The 23,034-nt window shown below is 38.1% G+C and overlaps 1 protein-coding gene across 1 annotated transcript in view; it reads left to right on the top strand.

The window, feature by feature from the left end:
• Positions 1–23,034, top strand: part of LOC124555920 (Down syndrome cell adhesion molecule-like protein Dscam2) — a 397,942-nt gene that overhangs the window by 208,608 nt on the left and 166,300 nt on the right. The window contains exons 7-8 of the mRNA XM_047129975.1: positions 5,962–6,081; positions 21,199–21,206. Coding sequence (XP_046985931.1) covers positions 5,962–6,081; positions 21,199–21,206 — 128 coding nt within the window. The remainder of the gene's footprint in view (positions 1–5,961; positions 6,082–21,198; positions 21,207–23,034) is intronic.

The following is a 23,034-nucleotide window of genomic DNA, read 5'->3' as shown; positions in this document are numbered from 1 at the left end:
TGATTCAAAATCCAATCCAAACTAGCTGACATGCTGGGCATAGTCCAATCTGTAAATATTTGTAAACCAGAGTAGAAAGCTATAAGGTTACTTAAACATGACTCAATGACCACTGTTAGGCAACTGATGGATAACCACTGATAGAACTCAGAGGTAACTGCTGATCACTTTCCTGGGGTCATAATTAAACTGGCTCTGCAACCACAACCAGCTGGCTTGGAGCCATGCAGCATCCTAGATACCAAACAAGAGGAAGGTTACTTGTCCCACTCTCTTTTGATACATGTGACTGGCATAAAGAATTAGTGCTGTAACTTTATCACTGCCTGTGCTGACAATGATGCAGACTGTTGGAATGGCACCTTCTGTAAGCCTGACCTTAATCTGTTGTTACTGTGCTGTTGATGACTGCCAGACCAGACTGTACCATGGGAGTGCATAAGCCCCAGAATACAGAAAGTTCCAATGTATCCTTTTCCTATTCACTTAAAAATTTTTGATGTGGTACCTTATAACATGTTGATTCAGAGAATCTAAGTGGTAAGCTTCTATCAAGAACCATGGTGTGGTGAAAATGCAGTTTTCATTACAGTGGCAACTTTACTCCACCTATACAGTCACTCCATAGAAACTTCTAAGGAAAAGAGACTACTGCATAATAGATGTAAAACAAAGCATAGGGCTATAGATAGACAAATGATGAACAAATCATGTTCAGTTGTCAACAGGGCAAATGCATGAAGCCTTCAATAAATACTGTAGCAGGATATCGTGAAAAGATCTCTCACAAACCCTAAAGCAATTCCAGTTATACGTAAAAGCTTTAATGGCCCCAAAGTTAGTCTCCAGCCATGTTCAAATGAAATAGGAACCAAAACTAAGGGTAGCAAAGCAACAGGAGAAATGCTTAACTCAATTTTCAAACATTCATTTACAAAGGAAAACCCATGAATATTGCCTTAATTTAATTCCTGTACCACTGAAAATCAAAGTATTAATGTCAGTGGAGTTAAGAAACAGCTGAAATTGCTAAAACTCAGCAAACCTCCAGGATCTGATGGAGTCTTTATCAGATTCTATACCAGATTTGAAGCCGAGTTATCCCCTCTTTTTAACTAGAGTATGTTGTTGATCCCTCACACAAAATCTGTTCCCAGTAATTGGAAGAATGCACGGATCACACCTGGCTACTGGAAGGGTAGCAGAAGTGATCCAAAAAATTACTATCCAATATCCTTGACACCTCTTTGTTGTAGAATCTTAGAACTTATTCTGAGGTCAAACTTAGTGAGGTATCTCAAAAAGAATTACCTTCTCCATACCAACCAGTATGGATTCTGAAATCATTGATCATGAAAACCCAACTCTCACTTTTCTTGAATGACATCCTGAAAGCTATGGATTGAGGCTGTCTGGTTGTTGTAGTATTTTCTGATTTGTCAAAAGCATTTGACTTAGTAACAACCTATGCTTGTTATCAAAAGCACAGGCATAAGGGATGTCAAGCAAAATTTGTGACTGGATTCAGGATTTCTTAACAGGGAATATGCAGCATGTTATATTGGCTGGAGAGTCATCGATAGATGGAGAAGTAACTTCGTGCGTGCTGCAGGAAAGCGTGTTGTGATCCTTGCTGTTCAGTTTGTACATTAATGGCCTTGGAGACAATATTAATAATAACCTCAGACTTTTTGTGAATGATACATTTATCTTTAATGAAGTACTGTCTGATAAAAGCTGCACAAATATTCAGTTACAACTTGATAAGATTTCAAAGTGGTACAAATATTGGCCACTTACTTTAAATGTTTAAAAAGGTAAAATTGTGCATTTCACAAAACAATAAAAAATGTAGTCACTATGTCCACAATATCAACCAGTCATAGTTTCAGGGGCCAACTCTACGACTGCCTGGCTGTAACATTTTGCAAGGATATGAAATGGAACAGTCACACAGGCTCAGTTGTAGGTAAAGCAGGTGGCAGACTTTGGTTTATTGGTAAAATACAAGGAAAATGCAATCAGGTTACAAAGAAGATTTGCTTTCAAGTCACTCATACAATATGTCCTAGAATATTGTTCAATTGTATGACATCCTTACCAAATTGGTCTGATTGAGGATATTTCACATATACAGAGAAGGGCAGCACAAATGGTCACATGTGTGTTTAACATGTGGGAGAGTGTCACAGAGATGCTGAAGAAGCTGAACGGGGAGATTCTCGAAGATAGATGAAAAAATGCTTTGAAAGCTTACTTACAAAGTTTCAATAAGAATATACTGTGCTGCAAACCTCTATGTATCACTTCCATAGGAATCGTAAGGACAAGATTAGATTAATTATAGCATGCACTGAGGCCTTTAACCAATCACTCTTCTCATTTTCTGTTGTGAATGGAATGGGAAGAAGCCCTAGTAACTGGTACAATGGGAAATGTCCTCTGCCATGCTCTTCACGGTGGTTTTCAGAGTTGGATATAGATGTAGATATAGTCAGGAGATGCAACTCTGTGTTAGATGCACCATGATAGCTTGTTGTATGGCTTGTTGCCATGTGAGTTGCTCAGTTCATTGCTGCAGCTCTTGAGCCTGTTGCTGCAGTTGTTGTTCACATAATTTCAACAATTCTGGGTCCATGGTGGCACTCAGTGCTGCAGATGGTGTGCAAGGTTCAAGTCTAGTTGACAGACAAAGTAAAATCCTCACTGAAATACTTGTCACAAACTGAAACACAGTCACAGTACAGTAAGTGAAATGGTTTGTAACTTGTCTGTACCAAGTCTGCTAGAACCCAAAACAGGACTAAATATTTTAACCAGAAAGTCCAGGAATCCAAAATGAAACCATTGTACACAGTTACAATGTCTTACAAAGTAGCAACCTGCTAAGGCTGGCCACAGGCCAGCAGCAGGTTTTCTCATTCAGTCAGACATTGTCACAAGCTACTTCAAAGTGGAGCTCTATGGCCGATGCTGGTCCCTAAATAATCATCAAGTACCTTGTTTGGGTGCATTTGAGCATGTTACAAACACCTTCTAGTATGGGCTGCAATGTCTTTTCAGTACCTCTTGCTGCTGGCTGTAGTATCTTGAGAGCACCTCCTAGTTCTGCTCATGGTGTGTTTCAGCAATTGTGTGGTCTCCACATCAACATCCAAGCTAGGCTGGGATACAAGACTGACAATGGTGAGAGAGAACAGAGAGTCTGAAACACAATGCTAGCACATACCCAACTATTCTCAAACAGCAGAAAGAGCTGTGCTGACTTAGCAACCCCATCAAGTGGAGAGATCATTATTGGCTGTCATGTGCCCAAATTGACATTAAATTCAGTGATCAGAAGCTTTATGCGCCCTCCCTCACCCCTCCACTCTGTGAGACAAATACTAGTGATGAACATTTTCTCTGCCAGAGGATTCAAATTAGTTACCTCTGAGATGAGTTGCATCATTCTGTTGTGCAGTAGGAATCTCATCCACAGAGGTGGGGTCTCGATAACAAATGGAAGCACTGTAGTGACTCATACACAAATATGATGAATATGCCCAGGCAGTATGGTGCTATTACTAATATTTTACAGTTTTATTTGGGAAATATTGTAACTTGAATTCCTCAATGAGTTCAGTTACTCTAATTTAAATATTTGATTGCATCATGTCAAGTATGTTGAAAGGGTTCTCTAATAAAGATAAAGCTGAAATTATTCTCAATAATCTTGACAGAGTGATTTTAACTAATGAACCTAACATCACTATTAAAGAGAAACAACATGAATAAAAAGACTCAATTAAAGAAAGCATTTTGTATGAAATTGCAACTTATAATTTTGCTACTCACTGTACTAATATTGAATACAAAATTTCTGCACATATTTCACAACTCATTTCTCTCTAAAGCTTTTGTTGCATTTAGCATGAATGATCACTTTCAATTATTTACCTCTGAGAATAAAGAGTGTCCCTGAAATATAAAATGATTTGACTTCAGTTACTACATTCCCATACACTTTTGTTGAACTCTTGAATTATGGTGGAATGTAGTCTACTTTCAGTCACATATGTAACTGGGTTACATACATTTTGTAGTATAAAAGTACATCCATTTTGTAATGACATTTGGATAATACAGCCATTGCAAGGTCATCTGAGTTTCTGTATTTCTACACTGCATAACAACTTGATGAAATAGATATAAATACAAGAAAATTTTAATTATATCTTGTCAGTATTATGCCCTTTGGACAAATACATTTTGTTGTGGCTGTAAGAACATTTTATACTGACTATCTTAAGAGAATTCGAGTACAGTGTCCACCATTCAGAATAAGAAAATTTTAAATATGTCATTTTATAAGAAACAAGAATCTGATAAAACTTCAGTAATTACTTCTCTTGGAATGAATATTTATTTAGTTTGAAAGAAGAATAGCTTCAAAACTGCTGGATAGTAGTAACTTCCCTCTGTCACTGTAAGGAAAGTTACAAGGATAGTGCTAATATCTTGTATATCACAGCAGTACCATTTTATCCCTTGTCTCTGAAGAGCAAAACATTCACACAGTGCAAAAATTAAATAATATATTGCTCTTTAATCAAGTGTGTACCATCCTTCATGAATCAGTCTCTGTACATAATTTAAGAATTGAGAACACTATCGTTTTACAGCACTGAATAAATTAGTTATTTTATTTATTTATTTACTTGTATCATTAAAGCACAAATTTTGGCTCTCTTCAGCACATAAAGTTCTGTTAAATGCTGCATGATTTAGATGAGAACAACATGCAAGTGCCTAACACTTCAAATGGTTGTGATGGATGTTTGCAATTCTTAATTGTGATAGGTTGCATTGCCTAGGTGGGAAGGTGAACATTGTGTCTGTTTCTGTTAATTGATGGTTCTGCATTCGTCTACCAGTGACTTATTTACTGCACAGTAGGAGTTTAAAGCACAGGTTGACATATCTTCTGAACCCTGTTATCTGTGTTGCTTCATTGCATTTGTTGTTGTAGTTTAGATGTTATGAGGATTTTCTAGTGTGACAGAAGTAGACTAAACAACTTAGATCAGTTTTGTTGTTGTTGTTGCTCTTATTGTTGTTGATGTCGCAATTGTGCAAATTTATTGTGTGCTCTTTTAACATAAATTTATTTTCATTTTTTGATGATTTAATTTATGTTTTGCATAAATGTAATTGAAACCTAGTTGCAAAAGTTATTTAAAATGCTTATTACTGTATCAGAGACATCTTGTCAGCTACTGAACTGTTTTGTTAATTTTTGAGATATTGATGTGAGAAATCACTGCCAAAATTGCAGTGCTTCACACCTGAATGAAGACTGATAAAGGCACTGTACTCGCTGGAAAAGTTGTGCATTCTGTGGCTGAGCGGATAGACTGTTCATTTTTTGTGCATTCTGTGGCTGAGCGGATAGACTGTTCAATGTTTCTTTTTCAGTACTGATATTCCCTGTTTTCTTAAAAGTTGGAAATAAAGAAGAAGAAAAGTGGATGTGATGAAATGGTGTAGTAGATCACAGATAGAGATGGCCATGATATTCAAGAAGAAAAGGATAATGCACTTCACTTGCTATGTATTTTATTCTCTCCCTCTAGTGCAGAATAATCCCTCATTTTCAGTTAATTTCTTTACTTTGTACACATTATTAATATCATTATTAGTTCCTTTATTCCTCTCTTCTCCTTTTGATTGTGAGAAAGGGAACTTAGGTGTTAGACCTTGGGAACAAGCTTTTTCTTTTAAACTTTATTCGTGTTGATGAAACTTACTTTATTTTATTTTGTTCCTAGCGAGTATGGCATTCTTATCCCTTTTCATTCAGACTTATGGCTTTAATTCCCTTTGATTTTTTACTGCTAATTCATGTGTCTGTAGTGCAAATAATTACATGTAAATAATATCTCTCAGGACACAAGGGGTAATAAAAATTATACTTTTCAGTTCCTCCACGCTGGATACAAGAACCTGTGGATCGCAATGTTACCAGAGATGAAACAGTTATGTTTGACTGTCAAGCTGAAGGCTTTCCAGTACCCACGGTAGTATGGAGGAAGGCCATTGGTGAGAAAACATGAAGAACTCTTTGCTTTGCAGTAAATGTTTTGTATTTTGTGTACCTAATTACAAATGTTTTCCCATATCTCTTAAAATTAACTTATACAAAATTTCATGAGAGAAGATATCCATGAAGAAAAAAATCCCCCTGTTAATAGCAGGAACAGGACCTACTAAAGCTAGGCCAACAGGTTTTCAGACAGTGAAAAAGTTCTTAGAACTATAAGAATAGTTCTTACATTGAGAGTTATGGGATAATAGGGAATAAGGAAAGGCAAAGAATAATGTATCATTTCCTGCTTCACAATTACTTGTTTATACCACATTTTTAACTGCCTAATTTATCTACTCAACAAAGAAACAGTTCTTAAAAGTCCAAAAATTTTAGACTCAACACTTTGCACTGGCTTACCAATGACAGCAACTGTAAGATAGACATCTTCTTATGTCCCACATAATGTTGGCATGCATTTTGTCTTATCGTATTTTAAAATGAAAAGCATTCATAAATGTTTCTTGTAATGAAGCATAATTTCCAGCATGCAGTATAATGTATGCTTCAGTCAGTCATAAACAGGATTTGTTACACAGAATATATCTTCATTGGTCTCATTTATCATCATAATGGCATGGTGAACAATACAGTTACTAATTTTTCCTAGCAGGACACAGGAAACTGCTTGAAATAGTAATTAAGTGTAATACTGTGCCCATTTGAAAACATGGTGATGGGTGCTGATCATTCGTTTCAAATGGACACTGGATTTTGAATTCAGTAAGTTGAAAAAGTTTTACAAATCAAGATTTAATGGAGTTGGTAATGTGGATGGTAATCCTCACTCTCACCTTGCATGATCCAGGCTTGGTGGGAGGGGTGGGGGATGAGGGAGGCAGAGGAATGTGTTTCTACTTTTTCCTGTCCTGTCTTCAGTTAATGACAAGTCTGCTTTCTCGAAGTGAAATACTAACATCCACAACTATAGACAATAGACCTAATGTTTACTCAAGGATGTATACACAGCTGTAACAGTCCTCAGCTTTGTTGCTGATAAAGAGAATGTATATGATACTAAAAATTTAGTTTTGGTAAGAAAAATATGTTGTATGAGAGAAATTCAGAAAGTAACTTCCCCTCAATATATTCAGATAATGCTAACCAACTCCTCCTTTGGATGCCTATCCATTACTGTATGTCTGCATCCACATGACTCATTTTCACACTGCCCACCCATAATTCACCCATTTAGGATCAAAGAAACGTAACTAAAAAAACAGTGTTTTGAGATAATTCCATTTAAAGGTTTTGTCCAAAAAACTGAGTACTTTCTAATAGTTTTTCACAAGCCTTTCTATGGTGAATAAAAAGTTTACTTCATTGACTGTTGTTTTCTACTAGGTGTTACATATTTTTGTTACTCGATGGACACTAATGAAATATTTAATAAAATTATGCACGCAGTTACGTTTGTCTGATCCTGAACGTAATGGCTGCTGCTGCTGTATAACATATGAACGTCAAACAAATAATGTGCAGCTTTAAGCAATATTATCACATTAAAGATTACTGCAGTTGTGTTAATAATGTCTTTATAAATACAGATTACACAGAACAAGCTATGGGAATGTGTGTCAGTGCTTTCAATGAGTACTATAAGCAAGAGAATTGTTTTCCAGGAAGTTTATTATCAGTCTATGATGGAGAATACATAAAATCCATTATTATTTTCACTTTGCATTATTTGTCTGCAGTATCATTGAACATACAATAAATAATTTACAGGTAACAGAAATAACATAACAAACGTAAGAAAAATCATTTTAACGAAACACAGTGCCTCCACACACCTGTTTTTCTGTTCCTGGATTACTGTTTCAAAAATGATACAACACAGGCATTTAAATGAGCCAAAATTAGTGGCTTACATGAAATAGCTAAGGTGATGAACTAGCAACAATGATAAAGGAGACAAAACCAGAAAATAAACATGAAGTCTATTCCTGTGATTCTTCCACGTTTTCCTCATTTTCTAAATCGTTAGCAGCACTGAGTCATTGATATGATGTGTGATACCTAGGAGGTATAATACCCTTATTACATATATCTATAAGATCTTTTTTCTTTTCTTTACTTTTGCAGAGAGGACTCTCATATGCTGGGCAAAGAGTATTGTCTTCAGGTCCTGAATTCGAAGAATTTCGTAGGCCAGGTCTTTCCTCGGTGTGCAAAACTTGAAAGTCACAATCATCATAGGAATACTTGAAAAACATCATGTCAGACTGATCTTTCCTGTATTGCATCCAAACAATCTTAAGCCATTTCACAGATTCTTCATTCACAGCAGTTTTCCTATTCTGAATTATTTTCTTCTGAAACTAATTGAAATCTAAAATTTGAGTGTTATCCATTTCTGTCACTCTGTACGTGTAGGAACTCATTCTTACAATTGTATACCAGCCAATGGGATCAAAAACATCCACATGTTTACTTTATTTTTCGATGCTCGCATGCACTGAGTCTACTTCCATTTGTGAATGTCCAGGCTCAAAAAAGCATTGCTCGATAGTTGGAATGTCCAGTGCATTCACTGCATGCAAATACATAGTGCTCATGCTGACATTCCTGTTCTGGCCCCACATGTATCAGAAAACAAGGTTATCGGTTTTCTTTGTGCTTGATTTTTCAAAAAATCCCACTGACATGAAGCCATCTCTATGGACCCCCATTTTGCTGTTGTCTCGTCCTACATGTAGCAATCATTTTTGTTTTCTCCTACACTAAGAACTGTGAGACTGTACACAGAGAGCCTTCTTTTATAGAATACTGCCTTTGCATTCACTTTAGGGCAGTAAAGCACAGCTTGTAAGTCAAATTCAGCTAGCAAATATTCGCCCTTTCTTACACATTCTTTCTTAATGTTCTTAAATTCCCTTGCCATTTCTTTCCTTTTCAGATGCTCTTCCTGTTCCCTTTTAAAATCTTTGTCTTCCTTTTCCTCTGCCGAAAGATGTGAAAACTTTAAATATTTATCAGAGATATCTTTTCATGGCCTGTCGAATTTCAGGTTAAATTCCTTTGTGAATATCTCCCTATACAGCCATAATTTCTTGACTATCTTACCTTCCTCATATATAACTCATACATTATCTTAATACTCATATCAGCAGGTAAATAATCTGCTGTACACTCTTTCCTCTTGTAATGAGAAGAAAGGGTAAGAAAACTCTTAATGTGTTTCCTTATAGCCTCTTTACTTTCTTCGGATCTCTTTATACTTAGCTCATGGTGTCCTCTTCACTCTTTCTCAATTACATGATGTTCATCTCTTTTTTTAACAGTATTTCCTACAAAGGTTTCAGAAATGTCAAATGTCTTGAGAAAAAACTGCATACACACTTAAATCTTATCAGATCCCTTTACTAAATAGTATTTCTTGGTCCTCTTCCTTCATGAGTTATCCGATTCTGTCCTCACACTTCGTTTCTCTTCTTCTTCCACTAACTTATTTAGGTACTGCCTTTGTAACTCAATTAACCCAAGATCCCAGTAGGCTCTATGGATATTTTGCCTGTCTTGCTCACTAAACTTAAGTGGTGCACTGTCATGGACATTTAGAGCAATCTTTTGGCTTCATGTTTCTTGCAGGAACTTTGGAATTCTTCATAGAAATATATGCCCTACCATGCTGTCGATTGTCTTTTCTTTTATTTCTTTTCCATTTCTCTTTAACCACTACCTTTTTTCATTTTCTTGTTTTGTTACTATTCTCAGTACCAGCATCGTCACCTGCAATTTCCCCTTCCTGATGGAGATGATTTACTTGTGTACTAGTTGCTTTGTCAACAGTTTTTGTGACATTCTTTACATGGGACGTTCCATGTTCAATACTGCTATCTGTAACAATAACATGACAAGTATTCAGAGGCAGAGAAAAGAAAGTTAACTGGAACTGCTATAGTGTGTAGTAATTGTTTGGCTACTCACCAGAATCTGTAGTGTTGTCCAGTTCATAGGCAGGATCATCATCTGTATCTGAACCAATGAATGTCCTCACCATCTCCACATCACGTTCTTCCTCAGCCATGAATATAAACAATAATAATAATAATAATAATAATAATAATAATAATAATGACAATGGCAGTAATAGCAATAATAATAATGGCAACAGCAGTAATAACAATAATAGTAATTATAGTACTTACTATTGAAGTATGTACACCAAGAAACAGATTCTAATACATTCCATTAAATTCTGTTCCTTCTCCAGGCACATTTGAGCCATCCATCTTGCTCTGGACTCCATAGTGCTCCTACATGCTTGTAAACCCATTCACAACTGAAACAATATTTACTTCCTTATCAGTAGCATTTCATTGTTGTCACAGAGCGATGGCGACAATGCTCCTAAAGAGAAGTGGTGGGAAAAGTGTTATATTGCTAGAGAAGGCCGAAATGGACGCTATAAGCTCACGCAGGATGGCGTGAGGTCTGAAACAGGATACGTAATGAATGCTATAAAGAAAAGTACGTAGCTTCTGGAATACTTAACTTTAATCCATCATTTGTATACATCGTTCTTGATGATACATGCTTCATACGATAACTATCAATTGCTATGGCGCCTTGCTAGGTCGTAGCCATTGACTTAGCTGAAGGCTATTCTAACTATCTTCTCTGCAAATAAACGAGGCTTCGTCAGTGTTGCATCGCTAGCTAAGTCGTCCGTACAACTGGGGCGAGTGCTAGTAAGTCTCTCGAGACCTGCCGTGTGGTGGCGCTCGGTCTGCGATCACTGACAGTGGCGACACGCAGGTTCGACATGTACTAATGGACCGCGGCCGATTTAAAGCTACCACCTAGCAAGCAAGTGTGGTGTCTGGCGGTGACACCACAAAAAGCAACTTCTAACAGTTCTGTTAGGATCACAGAAACGTAAGAGCTGTTCCGTTTCACAAATTAACACTGCATCCAGTGGTCTAAAAACAGATCAGTTCTTCCATCTGTCTGATTCTTACCATTTTTCGTAAAATGTAGATACGTTGACGACTAAAATGGAAACCGGATAAGATAGAGTTACGCTTGTTTGATTGTAACTTAGGTCTCGATTTCGTGTACCTTGTGGTACTAACAACTCAAAAGTGGCAAAAATGTAGTTACGTCTGTCTGATCCTAAATGGGCAAATTATATTAGCATCCTGTCTCTTTGTTTTAGGACTTCTTTAATTTATCAATGAGTTAAATTCATTGTTACTCAATTCCACAATCAGTTTGTACACTTGTATAATGTTAAGATTTGAAGGTTTACCATTTAGTCTTATAAACATTATTTTGTCAGACCATGGGATCAAATACATTACACAGCTGCTCTGTTATGATGTTTCCTACTTCTTTCCTGTGGTTTCAGTCATGATTTCTGTTGTGACAGTGCCATGACATTTAACAGTGCCGCCACGACAGTACACGCAAACAGCGATAGAGGCGCTCCGCAACTCGGCTGAGCGTGGGAGCGCCACCTAGCTACGAACGGCGCCGGCCGCATGGCACGGCACGGCAGTCGAATAAGAGATACTGAGTTGTTATCATGTAACGAGCTATTGTTTCTAAGTGAGTATGTTTGAATATCCACGCAATTGTTGGTGATTAAAGGTTATAACACTTTTTGGTGACAAGGATGGGATATTTTCACTGCGTTGTGGATTTGTGTGTTTGTGACGGGGCAGACATGGAACAGCTTATGCAAGCACTCATTGAACAACAAACACAGCTGACGGCTGCTATTCAGGCACAACAAACACAGCTGTCAGCTGCTATACAGGCATTGTCGACGTCGCTTACTCATCGTCTGTCTTCCTCTTCTCTGCCTCCATTCCCTCCTTACAACGAGGCCACTGAAGATTGGGAGGATCATGAGAAGCGTTTGCGGCAACACTTCTTGGCTTTTGGCATTGTCGACGCTCCTATGTGTAAGTTGTTATTTCTATCTTGGATTTCCCCACGGATCTATCAGCTGCTATCTCAATTAGCCCCTCTGCGGGAACCTGCCTCTCTGTCCTTCCAAGAAATGTGTGACTTATTGTCTAACTATTACCAAAAAAACACCCACATCGTTGCCGCCCACGTGGCATTCTACCGGTGTTGTAAACAGCCCCATCAATCTTACCGGGCTTGGGTGGTGGAACTACACGGTTTGAGTAGGAAATGTCAGTTTGTCACGGACACTCATCATGAGTCTTATGCTGATTCAATGGTTAGGGATGCTATTCTACGGCTTGCTCCTGATAAAGAAGTTTGGCAACGTGCCCTACAACTGCCAAACCCGTCGTTGTTGGAAGTTCTAAGCATTGCTCAATCCTTTGAAGTGTCTCATGCTGCTGGCGCGCAAATAGACGCGTGGTGTGATGTAGGTGCTGTACAGTCAACTTTCGACACAGACAATTTGCCTGTTTCACAGGAGAATGAAGATGTGGCGGCAGTTCACTCGTGTAAACAACGTCGCGTTGGGCTGCAACGCTCGCAGCAAAAACAGCAACCACAGAAGCAGATTCGTTCTGCACTTCCTTCTTGTCCATGTTGTTTCGTACAGCATGACAGGGCCGCGTGTCCAAAACGTTGGGCCACGTGTAATTCATGTAGGAAAAAAGGCCACATTGCTTCTGTGTGTCAGTCCCCTAAAGTTCCTGTCGACGAGGATGAGGCATTGGACATGGATGTTAACTGTGTGCTTTCTCAAACAAATAAGTTGTTTGTTACTGTTCGTGTTCTGGATAAAGACATTCGCATGCAAGTGGACACTGGCTCTGCAGTAACTCTCATTAATTCTCACACGTATTTGGAGTTGTGCTCCCCTCCCTTGTCTCCAGTTACGCGAAATCTGAGAACTTATAATAAACAGAAAATTCCTATCACTGGCCAGTTTGATGCTTCCACTGCCTAAAAGTCTGTTGTTAGGCCCCTCATGTTTTATGTGGTGGATCATGCAGGCACTGAAAACCTGTTCGGTTATGATGCTTTCCAGTTGTTCGGGTTCTCCATTGATGATGATGTGCACCTCATATCTGAGGATATTCTGTATCAGCAGCTGGATGGATTGTGTTATGAATTTTCGTCCGTGTTCTCTGCTGGTCTGGGTCGTGCCAAGGATTTTGAAGCCCACATTACTCTTAAACCTACAGCTCGCCCTAAGTTTTTCCGGGCACGCCCTATTCCGGTGGCGTTGCGTGCACCTGTCAAGGCTGAGATAGACAGGTTAACAGCTTCAGGGATTCTCCTTCCTGTTACCTCCAGCAATGATGCGCAACGATGCGCAACGGCATTACTCTCAAATCGAAAAGGATGCGCTCGCTATCATTTATGCTCTAAAAAAGTTCAGCGTTTTTTTGTATGGTTCAAGTTTCACCTCATCACCGACCACAAGCCGTTGGTCTCTCTGTTCAGCCCATCAGCGTCGCTTCCGGATAAGGCGCCTCACCGCCTGCAATGTTGGGCCTTATACTTGTCTCGTTTTCACTATGAGATTCACTATCACCCCACAGCCCAGCACGCCAACGCTGATGCATTGTCGCGATTGCCGATGGGCCCCGACCCGGTTTTCGATCGTGATAAACTACTCTGTTTCCACATTGATGAGGAAGAACGTCGTGCGGTCAAGGGTTTTCGACTTACAGGTTCGCAGGTAGCATCGGCTACTGCGCGGGACCCGGTCCTGCGTCAGGTGATCGGTTTTGTTCAATGGGGTTGGCCGGACAGGACCAAGGGCCGAGCATCAGATCCCCTTTGCAACTACCATGCCTTGCACCTTCGTCTGTCTGTTCATGATGGTGTTGTTCTTCTGGCCATGGATGGCGCATCTCCACGGGTTGTGGTGCCAGCCTCTCTTCGCAAAGATGTTCTCAAACTGTTGCATGAAGGCCATTGGGGTATTTCTCGGACTAGGTCCCTGGCCCGCAGGCACATTTATTGGCCCGGTATTGATTCAGACATCGCCCACATGGTTGCTGCGTGTGGTCAGTGTGCTCAACAACTGGTTGCACCTCGTACAATGCCCTCTCCGTGGCCTGATCCGCCGCAGCCATGGGAACGGGTGCACGCTGACTTTGCCGGCCCCTTCCTCGGTACTTATTGGCTACTGTTGATTGACGCCTTTTCAAAGTTTCTGTTTGTTGTTCGATGTCCGTCACCCACCACAGCGGCGACGACGCTAGCTTTGTCCAAAATCCTTGCGCTAGAAGGTCTTCCATCCACGATCGTCACGGACAATGGCCCTCAGTTCTCTTCACAGGCGTTCCGTGATTTTTGTACTGGACAAGGGATTCATCATGTTACAGCACTGCCCTTCCATCCGCAATCGAATGGGGAGGTCGAGCGCCTTGTCTGCACTTTCAAAAGCCAGATGAAAAAATTCCTTAGTGATTTTTCCACAGATGACGCTCTGCTGCAATTTCTGAGTTCTTATCGCTTCACGCCTTGGGTGATCGCAGCCCTGCTGAACTCTTGCATGGCCGCCAACCGCGCACTCTACTGCACCTGCTTCACCCTGTCAGGCCTTTTGCTGTGTCCCATAGTGCGGAAAAATACTCAGTGGGCGCCGACGTGTAGGCACGAGGGTATGGATCTCGCCCTAAATGGATTCCAGGGGTGGTCAAGGCTCTTCGCGGCAGTGCCACCTAATACATAACTTTCTCCAGAATCAGTCCACCATGTTTCTGCACACACATTGCACCCACATTAAGTCTTTTCATTTCTTGCATTTAATTTCGTAATTTCCCTGCTTGAAACAATCTTTGTACATTCCTAGTGCATATTCTTATTTTCTTTTATATATTACTTCTTGGCACCACTACATTTAAGGTAGTTCCTCTAGACATCTGGTCAGGCAACTAGAAATTCAAGACTTTTTGTATCAAAGTGCTCCACGAATGCATATGGTTCTCTTGCAAAAAGTAGTGAAGATAATTTCCAATTGGCTTTATTCAATCCTGTGTCATTGATTGCATGGCAAGTTCTTCCATTTTTGTAACCAATTTCTCCAACCAATGAAAAGAGAGTGCCCTACTCAAATAGGAGTTTTGGGAGGATGTTTATCCCAGAATTCATTCAGTCCAGCTCTGTGTTGGCCACCTTGATGAGTTTTCTGTCCTTTACCACTTGGGGGTGCAGACAAGCATTTTCCCTTAATTGGGCTTAGTATGTTATGGCATTTCCTATATACGTATGAAAACTAAAACCTTAAGTGAGTGACAGGAGTGGCCAAGTAAGTAAGTGGATTTAGCTCAGCCTCCAATGGCAGTGTGTGGATGATGTTGCAGGCTTCTGGGGCCTGTCTCAAGGCCCAAGGACATACTTGAGGTGCAACAGGTACATGGACATGGGTGGTGCCTGCCTGTGGCTGGGATCACATCAGCTCCCAGGTCACAGTGCTGAAATCCCCCTGAAGCCTGAATGGGAGTGTGGGTCATGTATTATGTTGAAACCAAAATTGGTTCCTATGGTGGTTCATTCAAATTTGTCTGACCACAACAGTGATATAAATAGACCACATGTTCAATATCTTTGTCTAGTCTGGGCCAGTAAATGTAATGAGACGTCTCTCAGTGTAATCTGTGTAGCAACTGGAGGATGTGGGCTGGAGCATGCATGGAATAATGACCTGCCATTTTTCCTCCTCTGTAGCCAGTGGCAGAATGCCCTTGGTGACATTCAATTGACGATTCAAGGAGAGGAATGTTTTAAATACCATTTCAGTCCCTTTAGGCAATTACTGAGGCTGCAGTGCTGTATGGCCACTAATACCCAGTGAAGTAGTGGTGCCCACACTTTGTCTGCAGCTGCTTCACGAATGGTTGTGTGAAGTTCATCCAGTACACTCTCCATGGTATCATCCAGGGCAAAACACAATGCTTTCTATGCATCAAAGTTGGCATCTTTCCTCGTGTGCAATCGAGATAGAGCATTGGTGTTCTTATTTTCAGCAGTGGTATGATAATGTGTTTCGTAATTACAGTTGCTTTTAAATAGTGCCTATCACTGCAGCTGTTACACTGTTTTATGCGGGAGCTTAAAATAGAGATGAAAAGTGAGATCAGCAGCTTAGTTTCGAATAGCAGATGTAATTTTCTGCTGTAGAGGAATTTGTATACTGTAGATTATTGCTAATCCTTTTTTTTTTATCTAAGATCAGACATTCTGTGCCATTGGAAAGCTTCTGGTACTTCACAGCATGTGAAGTATCTGTTTCTTTAACTGCATTTAACACTTAGAATGCCATTCCTGTAATATTACATCACTATGTTGAGACTCACCAATATGTACAGCTAGGTACATACATGGCTCAAAAGTTGCCAGACAGAGAACATATTTAAGACTTTCTCTTTAGTTTAAGAAAGCCTGTTGACAGGCTTTGTACCATTCAGATTTTTTGCTCTTTTGTAGAGTCTGTTCAAGGGATATGCAACTTGAGCTGCTTTAGCTATAAATTTTCCGTGGCAGTTTACTTTACCCAAAATCGATTGATGCTCTTTCTTAGTTTTTTGGAGACAGATAGTTTAGTGTACATAACACTGGAAAAAAAAAAAGGCAATATGACCCGTTTTCCTGTAAATGGATGAACAGCATTTGAAAGGTTTGTGTCCCCATGTGCCCCCATTATGCTAATGTAATCCAGGTAGTTTTTTCAACTAACAATATCTTGTATGAACTGATCTAAGTAATCTAAGTAATAAATGATTATAGTGGTATGTGTCAAAAGGTGTACTGAGCACAAAGATCTGTTGTGTTTGCTTGACTAACAGCAACTGTAAGAATGTGTCTGCAAGATCAATTTTAATAACATACAGGCTGCCAACCAATTTTACCAGTACTGTTTTCAGGCCTGAGATCGCATACAGATGCATCCTGTCTACAAATCACCACATATTCAGACACTACCATTAATTTTTTTGACCACAACCATGATATTTGCCCACCAGCTCACTTACATATGAGTAATTGCATCTAATTAATTCAATATATCTGTTTCTTTAACTGCATTTAACACTTAGAATGCCATTCCTGTAATATTACATTGTCTTAAATGTTAAAAAGAATGCCATGCTCATAATATTAAGGATACAGTGTTTCAGTGATGGCTGCCATGCCCATAATATTATGGGTAGGGCAGTCTTCACTAAAATGCTGAGCCCATAATATCACAGGTATGCCATTCTTCCCAACACTGAAGACAATGTAAATATTATGGGCATGGCACTGCAAGTGTTAGCTAAGTGCAAACAGAGTGTTTTAGTGACATGTGCCTGAAAATTTGTGGCAGAGCCAAGTGATGGTTCAAAAATTGCTTGTACTGTTTATGCAGTTTATCCAGGTCTTTAAATGTAATAGTAGAAGATATCTGGTTAATTTATTCATCTACTCTGAAACCAGGTATAGTGAAAGCAAATACTCTAAAACTGCTAATGCCTGCTGATGAGTTCACAACCTTAAACATTAGTGTATGCTCTACTGTAAGATACTTTAAATACACACTTAGGTAGCCCCTAGGTGTAATTTTATGGCCACCATAAGCTGCTATTTCCTTTTGTGGCCCCTGAAGTGGTGGTGACCTGTGTTTCCAGATTTATCATTGACACAATGGATCCAGTGTTGATTTCTTGATTGTTGATAATTAATGCTACTATCAGCTGCTTTGGAGTTCTGTCGGAAGCTAGATGCTGGATTTCTTGAGAAAAAACACTTGATGTCACAGTGGAAGCAGTGACATTGTACATGTTTATCATAGAGCTTCGGCTTGAGTTACACAGATGTGACAAATTAGGGCATGTTGACAGTGCTGTCGCAGATGTGCAATCTGTACGGACAGTAATGATTAGTTAAAAAAATCAGAGATTATAGAAAATTACAAGATATTTTGTTCATGAAAGGACATAAGTTCTTCATATAACTTCCTTTGACAGACTGAATCCATAAATCTTTGCCTCCCACTGTAACAGAAAATGTTACCGTTTATTTGCTCTGACTACTCAGATTTCTCAAAACTAGGACAAAATAATGGCTGCAACAATATGACTGTCAGGGACTTTTGCTGCTGCTGCTGCTGCTGCTGTAGTAGTCACATCAGCTGCTTTTGTTGCATTTGTTGTTGTTGCTGTAACACGAGCTACTGATTTCAAAGGTCCATGAAATCTGATCCATGACTAATGGGCACTCATTGTACTGATGAGTAGGTTCCTAGTTACCAGATTTTGTATTTTGATATCAGAGTACGATACCAAAGTCTGTTAAAATGGTTGATACAGCTGTTGTGACACAAAAAGCCTTTAAAAGCAATATTCATCAAGAGCCATAAACACCCAGCTCCAAAACACTTTACCAGAGAAATCCATAGACGAGCAGGGTCATTATACTGGAAATCATATGGCACGAGAGGAAAAGCTCCATAAAATAGCAGAAATAGGGCTTGTTTTCCAACAGTCACAGGATTTATAGCTGGTGAATATCTACTGTGTCCACACCACCTGCTTTCAGTGCTGAAAGGGTATACATCTTTCTGAGAGCAAGCTGGTCACTGACTCACTGTTGAGGTCAGTATATTGCGATACTAAAATGGTGTGTATTAATAACCTTGTAGACAAACCTTAAATTGTTTACAGATGATATGGTTAGATTAGATTAGATTAGATTAATACTAGTTCCATGGATCATGAATACGATATTTCGTAATGATGTGGAACGAGTCGAATTTTCCAATACATGACATAATTAGGTTAATTTAACAACATACTTAAGTTAATATAACAACTTTATTTTTTGTGTTTTTTGTTTTTATTTATTTTTTATTTTATTTTATTTTTTTTATTTATTTTTTTATTTCATTTTATTTTTTTTTATTTTTTATTCTTAATTTATATCTAAAAATTCCTCTATGGAGTAGAAGGAGTTGTCATTCAGAAATTCTTTTAATTTCTTCTTAAATACTTGTTGGTTATCTGTCAGACTTTTGATACTATTTGGTAAGTGACCAAAGACTTTAGTGCCAGTATAATTCACCCCTTTCTGTGCCAAAGTTAGATTTAATCTTGAATAGTGAAGATCGTCCTTTCTCCTAGTATTGTAGTTATGCACACTGCTATTACTTTTGAATTGGGTTTGGTTGTTAATAACAAATTTCATAAGAGAGTATATATACTGAGAAGCTACTGTGAATATCCCTAGATCCTTAAATAAATGTCTGCAGTATGATCTTGGGTGGACTCCAGCTATTATTCTGATTACACGCTTTTGTGCAATAAATACTTTATTCCTCAGTGACGAGTTACCCCAAAATATGATGCCGTATGAAAGCAATGAGTGAAAATAGGCGTAGTAAGCTAATTTACTAAGATGTTTATCACCAAAATTTGCAATGACCCTTATTGCATAAGTAACTGAACTCAAACGTTTCAGCAGATCATCAATGTGTTTCTTCCAATTTAATCTCTCATCAATGGACATACCTAAAAATTTGGAGTATTCTACCTTAGCTATATGCTTCTGATTAAGGTCTATATTTATTAATGGTGTCACACCATTCACTGTACGGAACTGTATGTACTGTGTCTTATCAAAATTCAGTGAGAGTCCGTTTACAAGGAACCACTTAGTAATTTTCTGAAAGACAGTATTGACAATTTCATCAGTTAATTCTTGTTTCTCAGGGGTGATTACTATACTTGTATCATCAGCGAAGAGAACTAACTTTGCCTCTTCATGAATATAGAATGGCAAGTCATTAATATATAATAAGAACAACAAAGGACCCAAGACTGACCCTTGTGGAACCCCATTCTTGATAGTTCCCCAGTTTGAGGAATGTGCTGATCTTTGCATGTTACGAGAACTACTTATTTCAACTTTCTGCACTCTTCCAGTTAGGTACGAATTAAACCATTTGTGCACTGTCCAATCTATAATCTATAATCTATAATGAAGCACTATCTGAAAAAAAAACTGCACAAATGTCCAGTCAGATCTTGATAAGATTTAAAAGTGGAATAAAGGCCAAGAACTGACTTTAAATGTTGAAAAATGTAAAATTATGCATTTCACAAAATGCAGAAACTTAGTATACTGTGATTGCAATGCCAGTGAGTCACGTGTAGACTTACAAAACTCATACAATAGCTGTGTGTAACAGTTTATGGGGATATGAAATGGATTTATAGCATATGGTCAGCCATAGGTAAATTATGTAGCAGACTTCGGTTCATTGGTAGAATACTGGGAAAATGTAGTCTACATAGCATACACGTGATCCATCATAGATTGGTGCTCGTATGTGTGGGGACCCATGCCAAATAGGACTGACAGGGGATATTGAGTATATGCAGAGAGGAGTTGCACAAATGGTTACTGGTTTGTTTGGCCCACAAGAGAGTGTTCTGGTAGTAGTGAAAAACATCAACTGACAGACTTAAGATAATGCCTATTACCCTATCTAAGCCTACTTATAATGTTTTAACAACCAGTACTGAACCAGGAATCTAGGAATATAGTAGAGTCTCCTCAGTGTTACTCTTGTAGGAACTGCTAAAACAAGATTAGACTAAATACAGCTTGCACAATTCATTTAAACAGGCATTCTTCATGTACTTCATAAGCAAACAATAAATGAAGAAATCCTAATTTGTGATTGAGTGGGAAGGCCTCTTTTCAGTGCACCTCACGTTAGTTTGATAAGTAAGGATGTAGATGTAGATTTCTCAAACCTGCCAAGTTTTCAAATTTTCAGTGCAGAGTATGGACAAGAGATTTCATGAGGTAAACCTATGCCAGAAGTCAATTTGTTACATCATTTATTTTGAACTGCTCTTCATAGTTTTAATTAACATTTCTGCATTTACTATTGAATTGTTGTCTGTTGACCCATAAACTGAACCAGCAGTATGCATTTCCTATGTGAAAATATAGTTACCAAACTTTTCTTTGATGAAAATGTCTAGTGGCATTAAATAATTTTCCATGATGAACTGGTGCAGGCCCTCTCCATAGTATGCTGTTTCATCTCAACAGTCACATGTGGAATCCATGTCTCCTTGCTGGTAACAATGAGATTGAGATAATGATAACACTGTCCTCTTTATTATTGTCTGAAGGAAATTTGGTTACCCCATAAGCATGATATTTGCAGTAGTTTAGTATTTCAGTTGCCACTTTGCACAAATCTGTTTGTGAAACTTGAGGATAACTCTATGATCTATTGTCTTTAAGTTTTAGGTTCACTTCTTGTACAAGCTGAACTGCAACTACAGGTGTTTTTCCACTTCTTGCTTAATATTATACATTTCAACGCAAAACATAACATCACTATGATCTTGTGTAGTAAGCTACCAGATGTGTGTTAATGCAAGATACATGTTGATACTATAATGCCACAAACCTTCTGTTTGTGCAGTTCACAAACAGAAGTTATTTTCAGAATTGCTCTCCTATGAGATTGTTTATATGAAAAATTGGTGAGCATATTATAATTTCTGTATGAACCCTATTTTGAAAATCAGTTCATATTAATGTACCCATAAAAACTATTTCAGTACATGTGTTATAACTTTTTTTTTGAGCTGTCACTCAAAAGATATTCTTAGTCTCTTCATGGTTATACTTTTGAAAGAAGAATGGAGCAGGTCAACTATATTAGAATCAGTAGTTGTGTCTACTTATAACAAAACTATTGAGGTTTAAATTAACTTGGCAGGGTATTTATTTGCAGTACATGGACAATTGTTTTTTTCTATATTTCATATTTTTTTTTTGTTTTACATCTTAATTTGACAGTTTCAGCCAACCAATTATTTGATTACAGTCCTCTTTTTCTGAAACAAAGTTCCATTGCTACACATTATGAACACATCTCCAATTTCAGTTTACACTGATTGTTTTCATTGTCTTGGGGCAAAACTAATTTGAATGTGTCAGTAACATATTAATAAGGAGTTAATAGTTCTTATGTGGAATGTCTACCACCTAAATATTTTGTCACTACTGTTGATAGAGATTGTACTCAAAAATTTCCATTGAATTAGCTGTTGTTTATCTGGAATGTTATAATGTTCCTTATCTAGCTGTCAGTCTCTAGTCTTTATGTTTGACTGTAATCCTAAAAAATCAATTTTTAATGCTTCTTTGGTTATACAAAAACAATTTATGAGAATCCAAAATAGTTTCAATTTATAGCATAGTGCTCAGTAACACAACATTCCTGTACTGTCTCATTGGATTAGAAAATGAAAACTTATGATTATAAAGGAACTGAAAATTCCCATTGTTGAGGAGGGGGGCCCATATTGTTGGAACAACATTCATTCAGCCAATATCTGCATTTCCTGTACTTCAGTCTAGGCTTGTCTTGTTTTGAAAGCATGTGTGTAGCTCATTCAACTGTCTGCATTATATGGAAAATGTTGAACACATGTAGTCAAATGTAAGTTAATCTCATTTTGGCACTTAATTCCAGTTTCAATTTCTGGTGTTCCACATAAATATTACTCACACTGTTCTGCATTAGGATTGTGAATAACTTTTGTGAGAAGGTTGTCATGAAATATACCTGAATTATGAAACTAATTGACACTAAGCATATTTCTACAGTTTGTTTTCATCTGTGTGGTCCTGAAAAATTAGTTGTTTATTATAGTTAATTTGCCCTTAATTATTACACCTTTGAAATAAATTAATATTTTATGTGACTGATATCTGAAAGGCATTAACTGTCTTGTCTCTTTTGGCAGTTGTATGTAAAAGGAAAGTTTTGTCGGCTGAGTTTTTTTTAAACATGCATTTATATGACTAACCAGTTACTTAATATTTCAGTTTTGTTGACAGAGTTTTTTTTAAACATGGATTTATATGACTAACCAGTTGCTTAATATTTCATCTATGTACGAATGCGATTATTTGTTCTGGATGTAATGTATATCAAATAAGGAGCCAAT

Source organism: Schistocerca americana, chromosome X (genome assembly GCF_021461395.2).
Source record: "Schistocerca americana isolate TAMUIC-IGC-003095 chromosome X, iqSchAmer2.1, whole genome shotgun sequence".
NCBI classification, from domain to species: domain Eukaryota; kingdom Metazoa; phylum Arthropoda; class Insecta; order Orthoptera; family Acrididae; genus Schistocerca; species Schistocerca americana.
The sequence above is the reverse complement of the archived record's forward strand: the minus strand, read 5'-3'. Positions and strand labels throughout refer to the sequence as shown.